The sequence below is a fragment of the Sorghum bicolor genome, chromosome 1, assembly GCF_000003195.3.
Source record: "Sorghum bicolor cultivar BTx623 chromosome 1, Sorghum_bicolor_NCBIv3, whole genome shotgun sequence".
Classification (NCBI taxonomy): domain Eukaryota; kingdom Viridiplantae; phylum Streptophyta; class Magnoliopsida; order Poales; family Poaceae; genus Sorghum; species Sorghum bicolor.
Window position 1 is genome coordinate 73,782,697 of NC_012870.2, and position 16,194 is coordinate 73,798,890.

The 16,194-nt window shown below is 47.2% G+C and overlaps 1 protein-coding gene across 1 annotated transcript; it reads left to right on the top strand.

The window, feature by feature from the left end:
* Positions 7,634 to 9,684, top strand: LOC8081863 (probable N-acetyltransferase HLS1). The gene is made up of 3 exons (XM_002465631.2): positions 7,634 to 8,152; positions 8,450 to 8,601; positions 8,705 to 9,684. Exons 1-3 carry the CDS (start codon positions 7,952 to 7,954, stop codon positions 9,567 to 9,569), a joined length of 1,218 nt encoding a protein of 405 aa, XP_002465676.1. The 5' UTR covers positions 7,634 to 7,951; the 3' UTR covers positions 9,570 to 9,684.

A 16,194-nucleotide genomic window follows, 5' to 3' on the forward strand; every position in this document is an offset into this window, starting at 1 on the left:
CGTGACATCGTCTGCGTCGAGGCCGACACGGCCGAAACCAACTCGCCACCTCGTCACTTTACCGGCTACCCACACACGTACTCCGGCCCGAGAGCGACGCGAGCCGACGACACGACAGGCGCCGGCGCTAGACCAGCCGCTGCTGCCGCGTCCCGTCGCGTCTTGCCGCCCCAACAAGGCAACCACTACGGGACGGGCACTTCGGGCAACCGGTCCAGCCTGTCTTCGAAAAGGCCCAGTTCTAGGACGGGCCAATAGCCCAGGCAAGCCGAACCAACGCTTGCTCCATTCAGGATTGCTCAGAGTCGTTGATTGTTGAATGATGAATGTTCATCGTAGCCAATAGTTGATTAATGAATTCTAAGTAATGGATTTGGAGATATATTATCCTTGTTATCCTAGTGCTATGTGCATGTGTTTGACTATTTATGTTCATATAAGTTTTTCTTAGCCACATATTTCTACGCATAAAGTGATTAAGAATTGTAACCTTTTAGATTTTTGATGAAGAAGACTGCAGCTGGTTTAGCCCGTTATCTAAAACCATAGTTTCATCAAGGTTTAAGTTGGCAGTATTTTTGGACCAGAAAAAAAAAAGACATGCAGCGTCGCATCTGAACACGCATACATTGGTTTTTATACCTGTTATTAATTGCGTTTTTCTCTCTCAAAAAAAGTACATTGCATTTACACGTACGGTTAAGTGTTTACCCCGTCACATTAAAAAAAAAAGAATTAAGTCCTTTTGACATTGCAAACTTTTGTCAACTGTCAAGTCGTCTCTTAAACTTCTCACGAATTAAAAGTGGCCTTTCTGGCAGACAGCATTACCGCAGCAATGTCAAAAGCGCTGTCGAGCCGGCCTATCGCCCGGCAGTCGGTCCACCCTTTCTGCATTCTCCAAGCCTTTCTCGCAGTTGTCCCGAGCGGTCAAGCGATAAGTTTTCGTAGCTACAGTGCTACTCGGCCTGAGCCATCGCCTTGGCCCATAGCGGACTTTGATCAGCCCACTTGCTGAAAACGGGAGAAAAAAAAAGGTAGGGCGCAACGTCTGAACAACCCCATAAACGTGGATGGCCACTTCGGCCTCGCACATTTTGTTGACCCAGCACTTGTCATGCCCCTTAGAATATCTATTTTTATTTGATTTGCTGCCATGCAATGCAACGAAATTACCAGATATTGAGAGTGTATGGTACGAACTGTCAAGTTCCCATATCGTCTGAGACCCGTACGCATTGACTTGAGCATTGCAGCAAGCAGACTGGGAGCTGGGAAATGGCCCATACACTCATGAGTCACGACTTGGCGTCGCCCGTCTTGCTTTTGCCGTTTGAAATCAGACTTGAACTGAATCCAAGCTTTTCTAACGTCCGAGATACTCTCTTGGACCTGAACTGATCACAATAAAAAAGCGATTCCTCGGTGGGCTTTGCTCGCGGCTTGTATCGGCTGGCGTTCCTTTCGTCCCGGGGAAGAAAATGAACCGTAACAGAATGCATGCATGGCAGCAGCGTCCCGAGCAGTTAGAAGGGGCCTGATCAACGCCATGCAGGATCATGCATGCAGGCGGTTTATTTCTTGGATCGATGGCAACGTGTGCGTATGTACGCGCGCGTTCGGTTGTGTGTACTTGATTCTGTTGCTGCAACGGACGGGTGACGCGGACGACGATCTGGAAAGCGTCGGAGCGGTTGCACGGTGAGCTCATACCGATGGATCCAGCTGCTTTAATTAATTTGCTCACGACATGCATATGCTGCATTTGATTGCTGCGCCTGAACCCTGTTGAAGATGAGGAGGGAGAAGCTTCTTTCGTATATCCTGTGGCACAGCACGGCGTGCGTGCCTCGTCCTCGGCTCGTGGGAAATACAAGCAGCGAAGTCGCGTGAATTGTGGACGAGAGGTCGATCGGCTTGGATCCCAGCTGACTTCCAAGTTCCAACTCATGATTCATGCGGGGTGCACGTGTGGACTTCACAACAAGGAACGCGTCCTCTGGCTAGTGGCTTTTCTGAGTCCTGACTGCATGCACAAGCCACTTTACGGCCTTCTGCTAGATTGGTCCCGGCTCCCGGGCGACATTTTAGTTTGGCACATGCCTGTACGGCAGTAGCGCGCGGGGCTGCATATAGCGTGCTCGTTTTGAAGGCGTTGTTGTGCGTGCGAGCGCGTTCATGGACTAAGGCCTTTCCGAAAAAATTTTAGATTTCGCTACTGTAGCACTTTCGTTTTTATTTGACAAATATTGTCTAATCATGAATTAACTAGAATCAAAATATTCGTCTCGTGATTTACAGATAAACTGTGTAATTAGTTTTTATTTTCGTTTATATTTAATGCTTCATACATGTGCCGCAAGATTCGATGTGACGAAGAATCTTGAAAACTTTTTGAATTTCGGAGTGAACTAAACAAAGCCTAAATATGTACGCACGCTGACCCTAATCACTGACTCTGACCACGCCGCGTACGCCATGGCGCGGCGAGTAGGAGTTGGCACAAGCTGCAGGCTTCCGACCTGGCACCTGCTGAGTGCCGAGAGCCCGAGACGCGCGCGTGCTATCAATGTCCCCTGCTCCTGAACGTCTCTGATCCATTTCGCCTTTCGTCGTCACTGTACACACGTCATCAAGAGCATTTTCTTTCGAGATGACGCTGGCTTTGAATCCATATGCTGACTGTGGGCTACTAGTTTGTTAATCTTACTATTATATCAACAATACGCAATGACTAAAATATTGTGCCATACTAATATTGGTGATTTGATTAAGTACTCCATGCTTATATAAAATAATACCACTACACGCGCGCGCACACACGCATCACTAATATTTTGAGGGCAGAGTTGAAAGATTAAGCGACTATTTCTATGCCACTTTTTACAGTAAGTGTGTATTGTATGATCTAGCAAAAAAAATTTAAATAAAATAAAATTTTGAATAAAATATACAAAAAACGCTTTAGTTTTATTAGCCTAGTATCTCTTATTTATTTTTCTGGCATGGCTGGTGGATTTCATTCACTACTAGCCTAGCATCGAGTGAACGCAACCCAAGATCATACATGTGTGTCATAAAATTCGATGTAACGAGGAATTTTGTTTTTTTTTAAACTAAAAACAGCCTTTAATTAGGAACCAGGTACATAACCGACTCCATTCATTTTACGCATATGCGGACGCGAGCAGTGCGTAACACGGCGTCCGGCGAGGCAGTGAGCACGATCGACGTCCGGCGGCGCGCTGTCGACCGACGAAGGTGGGCGCTGCGCGGCCGTCGCGGCCAGCGAAATAATTGCCGTTCGGGCACCCGTGGCTTGATGTGGCCGTGCGGCGTGCCACTGTCACTGCCGGGGACGGGGGCGGACGGCGACGCGAGGAGCTCTGGTCTGCCGCCCGCGGCCGGCGTCGCTCTCAGGTCGATCGCCACCGTCGCGGTCCTTCTCCGGCGCGTCCACGTCGGAATGTACAACACGTAAGCCCGCCCTGCTGGCTCTGCAGGCTTCCCCGACCGCTAGGGCAAAGCGTAAATTCGCGGATGGTGGTGGATGTGCATGTTGGATAGTATGCGCATCAGTATGCTCAGACTTTATTATTTTTTTTTTCCCGTCGTCCCTTTTTGCTCTTCTTGGTAACTGGACGTGGAGGTACGTAAAGGACATCGTTGCCAGCTAGGATCACTAATCCGAAGAATGGCATATCCATACCCGATGTGCCTACAAGCACCGGAATTCGGTGACATATCGATACGAAGCAATGCACCTCATCATCGCGAAGATCGACCATCTGCAACTCTAAGCAAGGCAGTTGGGCGCCGCACGCGGGACAAATGGAAACCAGGTGCCGAGGTGCGCAGGTGGCAAACCCTACAGCATGTGCCGCTCGTACCCCCACACCACCACACCCATGCGGCCATGCCACACGGCCACACTGCATCAGCTCCTGTCGACTGCCAGCCTTAACTGCGCTAGGAGACGCCCGATCGACGACGTAGTACGGCCCATGCGGGCGGGCGTGCACCCACTACAGTGGCGCGGGGCCACGGCTCGCGTCGCGTCCTCATCCACCTGCCGCTATCTAGCGTATCTTGCAGCCGCCGGCCGCTACCAGAAACAACGGCAGCGCTGCTCCGTGCGCCGCCCGGCTTTGCAGTTTCAGGCTTTTGAGCCATTATATGCCAGCCAGCCAACGTTGCCCTGGCTTCAACCTCAAAACACTCTCAAACCACCAAAACCTCGCACCCCTGCGAGTAGAAGCTTGCCTTTTTCGTATGGTTGGTTCGACCGAGCCCTCATAACATAAACATAACAGCGGAGCTAGCGCCTAGCGGTGCCCAGCGGCAGCCCCAGCACCAACGAAAACGTGAGACGACTAACATTGAAGCCAATGTCTGATCTTTTGGTAGTGAAAAAAAACAAGCCCAATCATCCCCATCTATCGTCTTCGAATCTCCGATCGAGTCCATATCACGCGAAAAGATCCGAACAGTGCCTGTGCGTAGCGTACGCCCGCCAGCCGCAAAACTGAATCCAACCCCCACAGCAAACTCGCTCGCCGCTACGGGACACCGCCCACCTTTCCACTTGTAAAGCTGTCCTGTCCTGGCCTTGTTTTCTTTTCTTCTTTTTTCCCCCACACATGGGGCAGAGCAGAGGACGCGGCCGCGTTATCCGAACCGCGCGTACGGCCACCAATGATCGGCTTCTTGGCGACGGCCTTGTTTAGTTCTGAAACCGTAACACTTTCGTTTGTTTGTGACAAATATTATCTAATCATGGACTAACTAGAATCAAAAGATTCGTCTCGTGATTTACAGCTAAACTGTGTAATTAATTTTTATTTTTGTCTATATTTAATGTTTTATACATGTGTCACAAGATTCGATGTGATGGAAAATCTTGAAAATTTTTTGGTTTTCAGGGTGAAGCCGAAGCGGGAAAAACCCGGCTCCGCTCGACAGGACCGCGATCGCGACTACCATGCCATCACGTCCGTCGTCCGGTCCCAAGCGCGCGCGCAACGCATCCGTTCAGAAAACGAGCCCCCCCGGCCACAGCCACGCCGCTGGGCAGGGCTCGATCGATCCGCGCCACACGCACGCGCAGGGACAGCCGAGGACCCCGCCGTCCCGTCCCGGGGGGGAGTGGCGCGGACACGAGCCGGGCGCTGCGACGGCGGCGAACCAGGACCTGGAGAGACCCCGGCGCGCACGGGCGGCGCGTCGCTTTCCTTTTTCCGCGAGGGGGGATACCGGGGCATCGGATTCGGCCGCTAGCGTCTCCCCGGCAGCGGCCGATCGCCGCACATGTCCTTTCGCCAGTGTCGCAGGTGCTCCTGGTGGTGGACACTGGATAGGGATATGTCGTGACTCGTGACAATCCCAGTCGGTCTGTTACGACCGATGGTGTTTGGTGACTACATTTTCCGGACCGGTGATCCAGATCCATCCACCGTTCACATGGTTCACGATGGGTGAAAGTAAAAGAAAAACTGAAATGACCTCGATCGCTATGCAGGGATTGAGAAACGGGGCAGCGCAGGTGGTCTACCGTCTACAGGTAGCCGGTCAAGCCGTCAAGGGGGTCAACGTGCTGGTCAAAGAGATCTGCCACAGGACACGGCGATGTACAATGGACAGTGTTTTCTTGGTCCTTCGAAGCACATGCTTCCCGTTGAGTTTAGTGCTAGCTGCCTACCCTACGAACGAAAAGGTCTTCTGTTCTCTAGGCCTTGTTTAGTTCCCAAAAAATTTTGCAAAAATTTTTCAGATTTCCCGTCACATCGAATCTTTAAACGCATGCATGGAGTATTAAATATAGACGAAAATAAAAACTAATTACATAGTTTGGTCGGAATTGATGAGATGAATCTTTTGAGCCTAGTTAATCCATAATTGGACAATATTTATCACAAACAAACGAAAGTGCTACAGTACCTGTTTTGCAAAATTTTTGAAACTAAACAAGGCCCTATTCTGGATCGAACTCATCAACAGTGCAGGTTCTCTATTTGGCAAAACAACAATTTTTAAGAAAAAAAACTTGTCAGAGCCTGCTGTCCTATTGCTCTTGTCGGCTGACCATGCATGGTTGCGTTGGGACAAGCTCGATCATAAACAATCAGGGCTAGCCGATCGGTGTCAGAAGACTGATGCTCGAACAGCTAGGCAAGCACCCCCCCCCCCCCCCCCCCCCAAAAAAAACCAAATTCAATACTAAGACCTGCTCGTTAGATAAGGTTAACAATCACGACCACGGGACACGGTTCGGTTTTGTTGCTTTACCGTGTGTTGGTTCCCTCTCGATTTTACTGACTCGGAAATCCACTCCGTGGACGTGACCGTGACTTTGGTAGTAAAAACTGACCGTTGCGGCCGTCGTAAAGCCACTAATGACCCCATCGAGATCCTTTCGGCATCAGGGCACTCTGCAGACTCTATCATAGAGTCTAAAGGTATTTATTACCTCGAACAATGTGAACTTAAAGTCTAAATAAGACTTGGAGTCTTATTTTTTCTATCTCTTTCTTCAATAAATATACTGCCACATCAGCAAAATACCATAAATAGTATGTAATTAATTGTCTTGGACTCTGTAATAGAATCTTGCATTGTAAGTGCTCTCAATTAGAGCAAGTTTAATAATACAATCCACTTGCTGTCTGTAAGTTTCTTTACAGCCTTCTTGCAGCGCACCCATACAATAGTGGGCTACACTTATCTCTCTCACAAAGTTTCTTGGTTTTTGTGTCTAAGCTGGCTGGAAGCTTACAGTCTGCTTCTCCTCTCTCTCCTCCCTTCTCTCCTCCACATCAGCATTTAGCCAGCTTACAGCCCACCATAATACTTGCTCTAAGCTTACAACCTTCTCTCCTCTCTTCTCTCCTCCACATCAGCATTTAGCCAGCTTACAACCCACCATAATACTTGCTCTAAGCTTACAACCTTCTCTCCTCCACATCAGCATTTAGCCAGCTTACAGCCCACCATAATACTTGCTCTTAGCACAGTAGCACTAGGTGTGGTGCTGGTGGACGTGAGTACGTGACCGACTTAGGTAAGTAGCGAGCTGGCCGCTGAGCTTTACTTCAATTTTTCAGTTCACGCCCCATTCATGGGCGGCGGACGAAAAAAGAGCCAACCGGAAACACCAAAAGGGATTGGAGGCGCCGGTTTTGCCCACTGGCGCTGCCACTAGCGCCAGGATTTAAGCTGCACGTAATGTGCAGTTAATCCCGCGGGGCACCAATCATACGCTCCACTACTACGCCGAAATTAATAACCGCGCACACCATCACGGGGATTGGGCGAGCGAGCGACGCCGCGCAGCCAGATTTCAGGAAAAATCCAAGCGGCCAACAGGCAATCAATTCAGATTTCCTTTGCGTTCCTCGCTATAGCAGCTTGCCGTTGCTCGTCATAGGCATCATGCGTGCCCGCGCGCTTTTCCTTTAATTTGGTCCACCTGCAACTGCCCTCCCACACACATGATCCTCGAGAGCGAGCGAGAAGGCCGGGACTGGGGTGGTGGGGGCGAGATCAGCGCGACACTGAGCCGAGTTTCCACTTTTAACCCCCGGAAACCTGAACGGTTAAGTTCTCTTCTCTCTGACGAAAAGAAAAACAGAAGAAGGCCAAGGGCTACCTCGTAGCTTTCCGTCTTCTTCTTCCTGCAGCCTGCTGCCTGGGGCTTGTGTTGGGCTGCCACCAGCTGCCTATATATAAGTGCTACTATACATGCGTCTGCAGTAGTATTACTCGCGATCGATGGACTCGTGGTGAGCAGCCAGCGAGAGATATAGAGGGTGCAACTAGAGCTATAGCAACATACTACATGTAGCAGTGAGTGCAGTGGATACTATATACGGAGTATACGTACTATACTATACTCGCTCGCTGTGTAGTAGAGAGGAGGCGGCCGGCGGCAGTACTGTAGCGATCGATCGGTGCCATGACCATGAGAGACGAGGAGGAGGAGGCACGACGACCGGCGGTGGTGATCCGGGAGTACAATCCCAAGACGGACCGCGACGGCACGGACGCCGTTGACCGGGAGTGCGAGGTCGGCCCGGCCGGCGGGATGTCGCTGCACGCCGACCTGCTCGGCGACCCCGTCGCGCGCATCCGCCACTCGCCGCACTACCTCATGCTGGTAAGTACGTGTGTCTGTGTATACGTGTACGTCTACTGTGACCCCATCCATCCATACACGTATACGTATACGTACGCATCAATGCGTGTGGCGGATACATACGACGTATATATGTATATATACGTATGGTCGTGCAGTGCAGCTATCTCTCTAATCTGCTTATAATTGCGCGTACGGTTGAACGTAGCTATTCGCTAACTAGCGAGAGCCGCGCTGATTGTTTCCTTCTTCAATTTTTGCTGGTGCTGGGTTGCTGTTTCAAGCCGCGTTAGTTTTGATCCCGACGTGCATGAACAGGTAGCTGAGACGTCCGGGCCGGCGGACGCTCGCATCGTCGGCCTCGTCCGCGGAACCGTCAAGTCCGTCGCCTCCGGCAAGAGCCGCCCTGGCGCACCCGCCTTCGCCAAAGTCGGCTACATTCTTGGCCTCCGCGTCGCGCCTTCCCACAGGTAGTAAAGTTGCTCTATCATCTTACGATCGCGAGCGACACTGCTTGCCCACATTGTTGAATCGATAGCCTGATCAATGCACGCGCGGCGTGTGTGCATGCAGGCGGATGGGCATCGCGCTGCAGCTGGTGCGGCAGCTGGAGCAGTGGTTCGAGCTCATGGGCGCCGAGTACGCGTACATGGCGACCGACAAGTCCAACGAGGCGTCGCTGCGCCTCTTCACCGGCCGCTGCGGCTACTCCAAGTTCCGGACGCCGTCTCTGCTGGTGCACCCGGTGCACTTGCACCGGCTCAAGCCGCCGCGCCGCGCCACGGTGGTCCGCCTCGGCGCCCGCGACGCCGAGCGGCTGTACCGCAGCCGGTGCGCGCACGTCGAGTTCTTCCCCGCCGACATCGGCGACGTCCTGGACAACACGCTCTCCCACGGCACGTTCCTCGCGATCGTCGGCGAAGACGGCTACGAGTGGGGCGGCGTCGACCGGTTCCTGGCGACGCCGCCGGCGTCGTGGGCTGTGGCGAGCGCGTGGGACTGCGGCGGCGTGTTCCGCCTCGAGGTGCGCGGCGCGTCGCGCCTCCGTCGCGGCGCCGCGGCCGCCACCCGCGCGCTGGACCGCGTCGCAAAGTGGCTGCGCGTGCCGTCCGTTCCCGACTTCTTCCGCCCGTTCGCCGGGTGGTTCGTCTACGGCCTCGCCGGGACCGGCCGCGACGCCGCGGTGGCCGCGGAGGCCGTGTTCGCTTCCATCGTCAACTTGGCGCGCGGCAGGGCGGCGGCCGTGGCCGTGGAGGTGGCGGCCATGGACCCGCTCCGCGGCCGCATCCCGCACTGGCGCCGCCTGTCGTGCACCGAGGACCTGTGGTGCATGAAGCGGCTCGGCGCTGCAGGTGGTGGCGGCGGCCACGCGGACACCTGGGATTGGGCCAGGTCGGCCCCTGGCCGCTCCATCTTCGTGGACCCCAGGGAGGTGTGACTGTGACTCGATCGGCGGCCGCTTGCGAGCAGAGCTCCTCTAGTGCTCTGGTTTTTTGCCACTCAGCTTCAGTTTTGGTCGTTCTTTTTTGCTTATACACTTACAAATTTTGCGACCCTTAGTTTTGTTCGTTCTGGCTTTGGTAGGCGAGATTCTGTGTGATACACTTTTTTTTAGAATCAATCAGGAAGTACGGCAATGGAATCCATCATGTAGATACATTTCTCTTGTCGTCGTCCGCCGTGTTCTCTGCATCATGTCATGTATGCACAATGGCAATTGGCAAGTGTGTTGTTGCAACTTGCAAGGCGATCGATCCGGTGCAGCCACACGTACACGGAATAGTATCGTTGGGGCATCAACTGATGAATGCAACTGCAACCACCGCAGAATGCAACTGCATATGTTCCTGCCTCACGTCCGCGTCGCGGTGCCTTTCCCTCCGTTGCTACTGCACCGGAATACCGAGTAGTAGCTGATTGGCGACGATCATGGGCGAATCAATGCGTGATGCAATGGCTGATGGATGGAGCTCGGGTAAGCTCTTTCGACTGGCCTGCAACCTGTGTCTATGCGGGAAGCGGGTTGTCCCGCAGCAGAACGCCAGTGGGCGACCGGCGGCGCTCCGATCCGCTGCATATCTGCATATTTGCATGGTGTTCTGTAGTGCGCGCTGAAGAACAATACAGTGATTGGACCTGTCGCCGCGTATCGGTTCCATGTATTTTGTCCATTGGCACATCCATGTCTATCTAGGAGTATCTGTGTAGAGTCACTCGATCGGTTCGCTCCAGCGCGCTACATTGTTCATTTATCCTTTTGCACATCTGACGGCAATGTGTGTCTGGTTCCTGTCGATCATAACGACCCGTCTATCATGTAGTGCCGTGCGTTGCACGTAATAGCGGGATTCATTCGGCGCGAAACGATCATCTCGGTCACAAATCACCAATCACCACTCGAAGGCGCGATGGCGATCACGGAAACCTGCTGAAGAACTCGTGCAGGGCCATCACGGATTGACCGGGTGCTGTACCAAACGTCTCGTCTCACGGACGGTACGACGGTGGCCGGACAGTGAGACAAAGCGGCGATCCAAATGCACCAATGTGCTCGCGACGCTCTGCTGGCGGCTACGTACGCGCGACACATGTGTATACAAATGTAGTAGAGGGGTGTAGTACATGTGACACGCGCAGATCTACTCGCCCTACTCCTCCTCCGTATAGCAGCAGAGAAATGGCACATGCATAGGAACGGCATGTGCCTCTGGAGCTCGCACATTGCTATAGAAAGCCCCGATGTGATGCTCCTGGCAAGCTACGGTAGGTTCGCCGCGCTAGCTATCTGAATCTGATCCGCCGGACGACGAGCCGGCCTCGTGGGCGATTGCTATCCGGTGCTTTTTCGGTCCGTCCCTCTCCGAAACATAGACCGCATTAACAAGGGACCCATCAGTGGATAGACGACGCGGGTGTTTGATTGACAGCTATAGGTCATGTTTGGTTCAGTCTGTTTTTTTAACACCTATCTTCTCGAAGTACTAAATTAGATTATTTATAAAACTAAAAACACAGCTAAACAATAATTTATGAGACGATTTTTTAAAATCTAATTAGTCTATAATTGGACACTAATTGCTATAGTTACATATGTACCACATTATTTGTTAAATTTTAACACCTCCAATCAAACACCCTATAACTATTCTAGCACTGTTTGGTTGGTGAGTACTCCCTCCGTGCTCCGCAAAGAAAGTTGTTTAGGATAACAACACGGTTTTCAAAACCTAACTTTAAATTTTTTTATAAAAAAATATTTCTCAAAAAGTGGTACATGTATATTTTTATAAAAATATTTTTAAGACAAATCTATTCATATGATTTTTCACATATTCAAACTCAACAACTTAAAAGTTATTCATGATTTATAATCTCAATGTTTGACACAAACCCTTTTTTCAAAATGACTTCCTTTACTAGTAAGGAGGGAGTAATTGTATATAGTTATAGCTTTTAAAAGGAAATTTGTATAGCATTCTCATCACAGTTTATGGTGTCGATTCTGTCAACCACAGTTTGTAGGGCCGCCAGAATTTGTTGTGGACTTTTATGGCTGCTATTCAAACAACAACCTTGATATATGCATGTGCTCCATCCAAAAAATAGTACAAATTATAGACTAGTACTGAGTCATACAATTTTAAGTTAACTAATTTTCTTATATAACAGAGACGCTCTTGTTTCTAATCTTGTAGCTTTTTTTTTTTTGCAAAATCATACTACAGAGACACCCAATCAATATATGCACATATATATACACTCATCCTTAGAAAACACAACCAGTCATGTCAAGTCAAGAACTTAAATTCAACTGGACTATTTCCACTGTACAAGGAACTAACAATGAGCAAATTCAGCTTGCTCATAGCCTTGCTTCATGCTTTCTCTTGGGTACAGTTTGGATATACTCCCTCTGTCTCTGAAAATTTTAATTCTTAGAGTTGTCTTAAGTCGAAATTTTAAAATTTAACTGAATTTCTAAAAAAAGCTAGGATTTATGATACCAAATTAGTATCATTAGATTTATCATAGAATATACTCGCTCTCATCTTTGCTCTCCCTCGCTTAAAAAATGTGAATCCCACATCAAACCATAGCTTCAAGTATATACCTATTTTTACATGGAAATCAGAATGCACATTGCATTTTACATGTATACGTTGTTAACGTAGTCACGGATCATGTATATTTATTAATGCATGTATAGATGTTTTATGATTTTCTAAAAATTTATATGATTTTTCTCTAATGCATGTAGTAGTGTTGGTTAACATAAAGTCTCCATTAGAACCCCCAATTAATAATATTAATATATTTTTTAGAAAGCCACAGGATTTATACATTTCGGGTAAATATTTTATTAGAACTAACATGAAAGCTTCAAACGAGGCTCTAATTAGTAATAGTGATACTCCCTCCATATAGGAATAAGATGTTGTTTTGGATAAAGTTTGGGTCAAACATTGGGAATATAAATCATCAATAACTTTTAAATTGTTGAGTTTGCAAATGTGAAAATTATATGAATAGATTTGTCTTGAAAAATAATTTTATAAAAGTATACATATATCATTTTTTTTCTAAATATATTTATAAATATGAGAGGTCAAAGTTGTGTTTTGGAGACCGTATCGTTGTCCTAAATGACAACTAAATCCTATACAAAGAGTGTATATGGTTTGATGTTAGGAACAAGTTAGTGAGAGTACACATACAACATCTCTCATCATTATTCCACTCCAGACATGCCCCATGTTCAAAGAGCCGGTTGTCACCCCATTTTTAGGTTTTCTGTATTTTATCTAAAAAGGCTCCATATAGACTTTTTTCTTTGTTCATGAAATAATCATTATTGTTTTTTGAGAATTACACAGTACAACGCAGATACTCATCTCCTATGAATACACATACGCAAATCCTATCTCTATGAGCACCTCCGAATGAGAGAGCCGACAGATTAAGAGATTTACGAAGTCAACACAAATGCCTCATTGTCTGTCGATGAGAACGTCGGCTACCACTGAAAGCATAACACCGATAAATCCTAGAATAAATAAATCTAAGAAAATGCAAACACTCGTGTCAAGTCGAGAACTTGAACCCAGATGGATAGGTTTCACCACAGGTAATCTAATCAGCTAATCTATGATCAGTTCACAGATAATCATTATTGTTAAAAAAAAGAATAGACACATCTCGATCACATCGTAAAAGGGAACATCTCGGAATTTCCCATGCCTCATGCATGCACAAAAACAGGGGATTATGAACTCATAGCTGTCTGAAGTTAACTTCTTGTGCTTAAGGCCTTGTTTAGTTTAAAAAATTTGGTTTTCGATACTGTAACACTTACGTTTTTATTTGGCACCAACTAACTAGACTCAACAGATTCATCTCGCGATTTACAGGTAAACTGTGTAATTAGTTTTTATTTTTATCTATATTTGGCTTCATGCATGTGCCGTAAGATTCGATGTGACGGGGAATATTAATTTTTTTTTTTTGCTTTTTGGGGTGAACTAAACAAGGCCTAACTCACTGAGTCTATTTGCTTGGCTAAAAAGCCATAGCTGAAAGTACTGTTCGCTGATTTGTCATGAAATAGAAAAATTTTGCTGAATGATTGTTAGATTTGGCTGAAAAGCTTAAATGAATAGGCTCATGTTTGGATCTAGGTTCTAAAAATTGGATGTATTGATGATTTAGTCGATTAGATGCTATTGGTAGAGCACATGGATAAACATATGTGCAACAATGTGAATAAACACATAAAGAGGTGTTCCCAAAAAAACACATATGAAGAGGGGAAAAATATGTTTCTACAATTTATTAGCTGCTATTAGCTGAATTATAATAGCTAGCGAGATAGTAGTTGTCATAGCTAGATGTTCAATTAACAATTATATGATATATTAACTAGATATGTATTCATAGATAGTACTGTATTTTTCGGCCTTTATATGTTTGTTTTGCGGCAATCCTCAGATTACTGCCATGTGCTAAAATACTCTAGCTCATGGTACATCATGGTTCGCTTCGAGAAAGAAAAAAAAACAATTATCAAGGAGAGCCTGTGAACTCAGCTTAACTCAAATGGTCAAACCTGTGCCCACGCGCGCTACTATGAAAAATAATTTGACAAAAATCTAGTCTTATTTAGCTAGCTGATTTTTTCGACTGCTGCTGATTTGTTGTAAAAGAAAAACACTATTACATAATTGAAAACTAATGTTGATAAATTTAAGCGCGTAGACACCAGTGCAACACGGTATCTCCGACTGCACTGATCCGTGGCACCCAAGGCTTAAATCGCAATCCTTTGTCAAATAATATGATATCTGCAACCGCAAACAGCTTTTTACGTGACGCGGCCGTCCGAACCGAGCGCCGATCGACGCCAAGCTGCGTGAGCGTGATGGTCCATCGGTTCGTGTCGAACGTCGGGATTGAGCCCAAGCTGCCGACGTGTCGTGGTGCGCCGGCGCCAGGAAGGAAAGGATCGGCACAGATGGTAATTTTTCTCCGAGCGTCGTGGTGGCGATCACATCACAGGTAAGGTTTGCCACATGAGGGGTCAATGGATCAGATCGCCGGTGAGGTCCATCCATGCGGTCAAAAGAACTCCGTCGTGCTCGTGCATGGTCTCGTAACGACGCCCATTTAGCCACGCCGACGAACCGGCCGGGGACTGACCCGACCACTTTGGACGCGTCAGATCAGGTTTGTAGACCACGGCCCAACGCGCTGACTGGTACACCCAACTCCAAAATGGATCCCTTTATGGCGGACAATCTGATCGGACGTGGATTAACATGTCGTGTGACCAGCATTCTAACCGGTCGCCACTCATCAGCAGCACCTGATGAATAGACACCTGGTTTTACACTTTCACTACTACGTACAGTAATCCATGGTTTCAGTGACTTGCTTGAGATATTTATACATTAAATTTCTAATTCCACATGAAGAAAAGTTTTTAAACATTATAATGATCCACAGGTAGTTTTGTGGCATCAGGTAGCGGCCAAAGGTTTTAGAAATATACTATTTATTTGGGATTTTTTAGTTTCTAATCCTTTTTTATTTTATTAAAAATAGACCCACTTTTTTTAGTTTTATTTTAACTCTTTTGGTCATGCCAACGTGTCGGTCTGGTGTGACAAAATCACACTATCGTGTCACACACGTGGGCACAAAAAGACATGCCATGTTAGACGACGATTTCCACATGAAAAATCTTATCATACCACTCTCGTTGGCGCCACAATATTTCTTGTCTCTTTTGTTCTTGTTATTATTGTGATTCTTTTTCTACCTTAGGAATTAGATTGATTGGGTTAAGGTATAGAGCTAATTAACTATGTTTCCTTTTTCTCTATAATATGAAGTGTTTTTTTTTTAGTTTTTCATTTTTCTTTATCTAGTTGTTATTAGTATATTTGTTGTTGTGTATGTATTTTGTCCTCCGTGATTGTGTTAGTTTGAACAACCCCTATGTTTGAATCTTAACTACGCCACTGCTAGTAGGGGCAGCACTTCACTCCTGATTTATGTAAGAAATGCGACATCTAGCTTGATAGTTCCAAAGTTTTTATAGGCCAACTGAAACCATTTGTAAAGAAGGGATGATATATGTATAATGATATTTTCCTTATCATCTTTGGACAGAGGCGGTAGCATGTTGCAGGATAGGTTGAATAACCTATCTTAGACCTTATTTGAATGTAATAGTATCTATCTTTATCTACATGTATTATAGTGGAAAATTAACTAATTTCCACCTCAATGGATTGTGTTATTAGAATACAACAAGTGCATCCAAATACAACAATCCATATCTATTAAGGTAGAAAAAATATTCATTATAACACGTCTTAGTAGCACCTAAAGGGTCAATAAAGTTTTACATAGACATTCAAACACACACACTCTCTCTCTCTCTCTCATCTACTCATATCTTACGTCTTATTTGAATGTACTCATATCTATCTCAATACATATGTATTTGAACAATAAATTAACTAATTTTCGTTGCAATTCACTCCGCACACATAGATTAGTGT

Excerpts from the sequence above, each read along its gene's own strand:
- LOC8081863 (XM_002465631.2), top strand. The coding sequence starts at position 7,952 with ATGACCATGAGAGACGAGGAGGAGGAGGCACGACGACCGGCGGTGGTG. Across the intron at positions 8,153-8,449 it reads CGCCGCACTACCTCATGCTG|GTAGCTGAGACGTCCGGGCC; the intron begins GTAAGTACGTGT and ends GTGCATGAACAG. Across the intron at positions 8,602-8,704 it reads CGCGTCGCGCCTTCCCACAG|GCGGATGGGCATCGCGCTGC; the intron begins GTAGTAAAGTTG and ends GTGTGCATGCAG.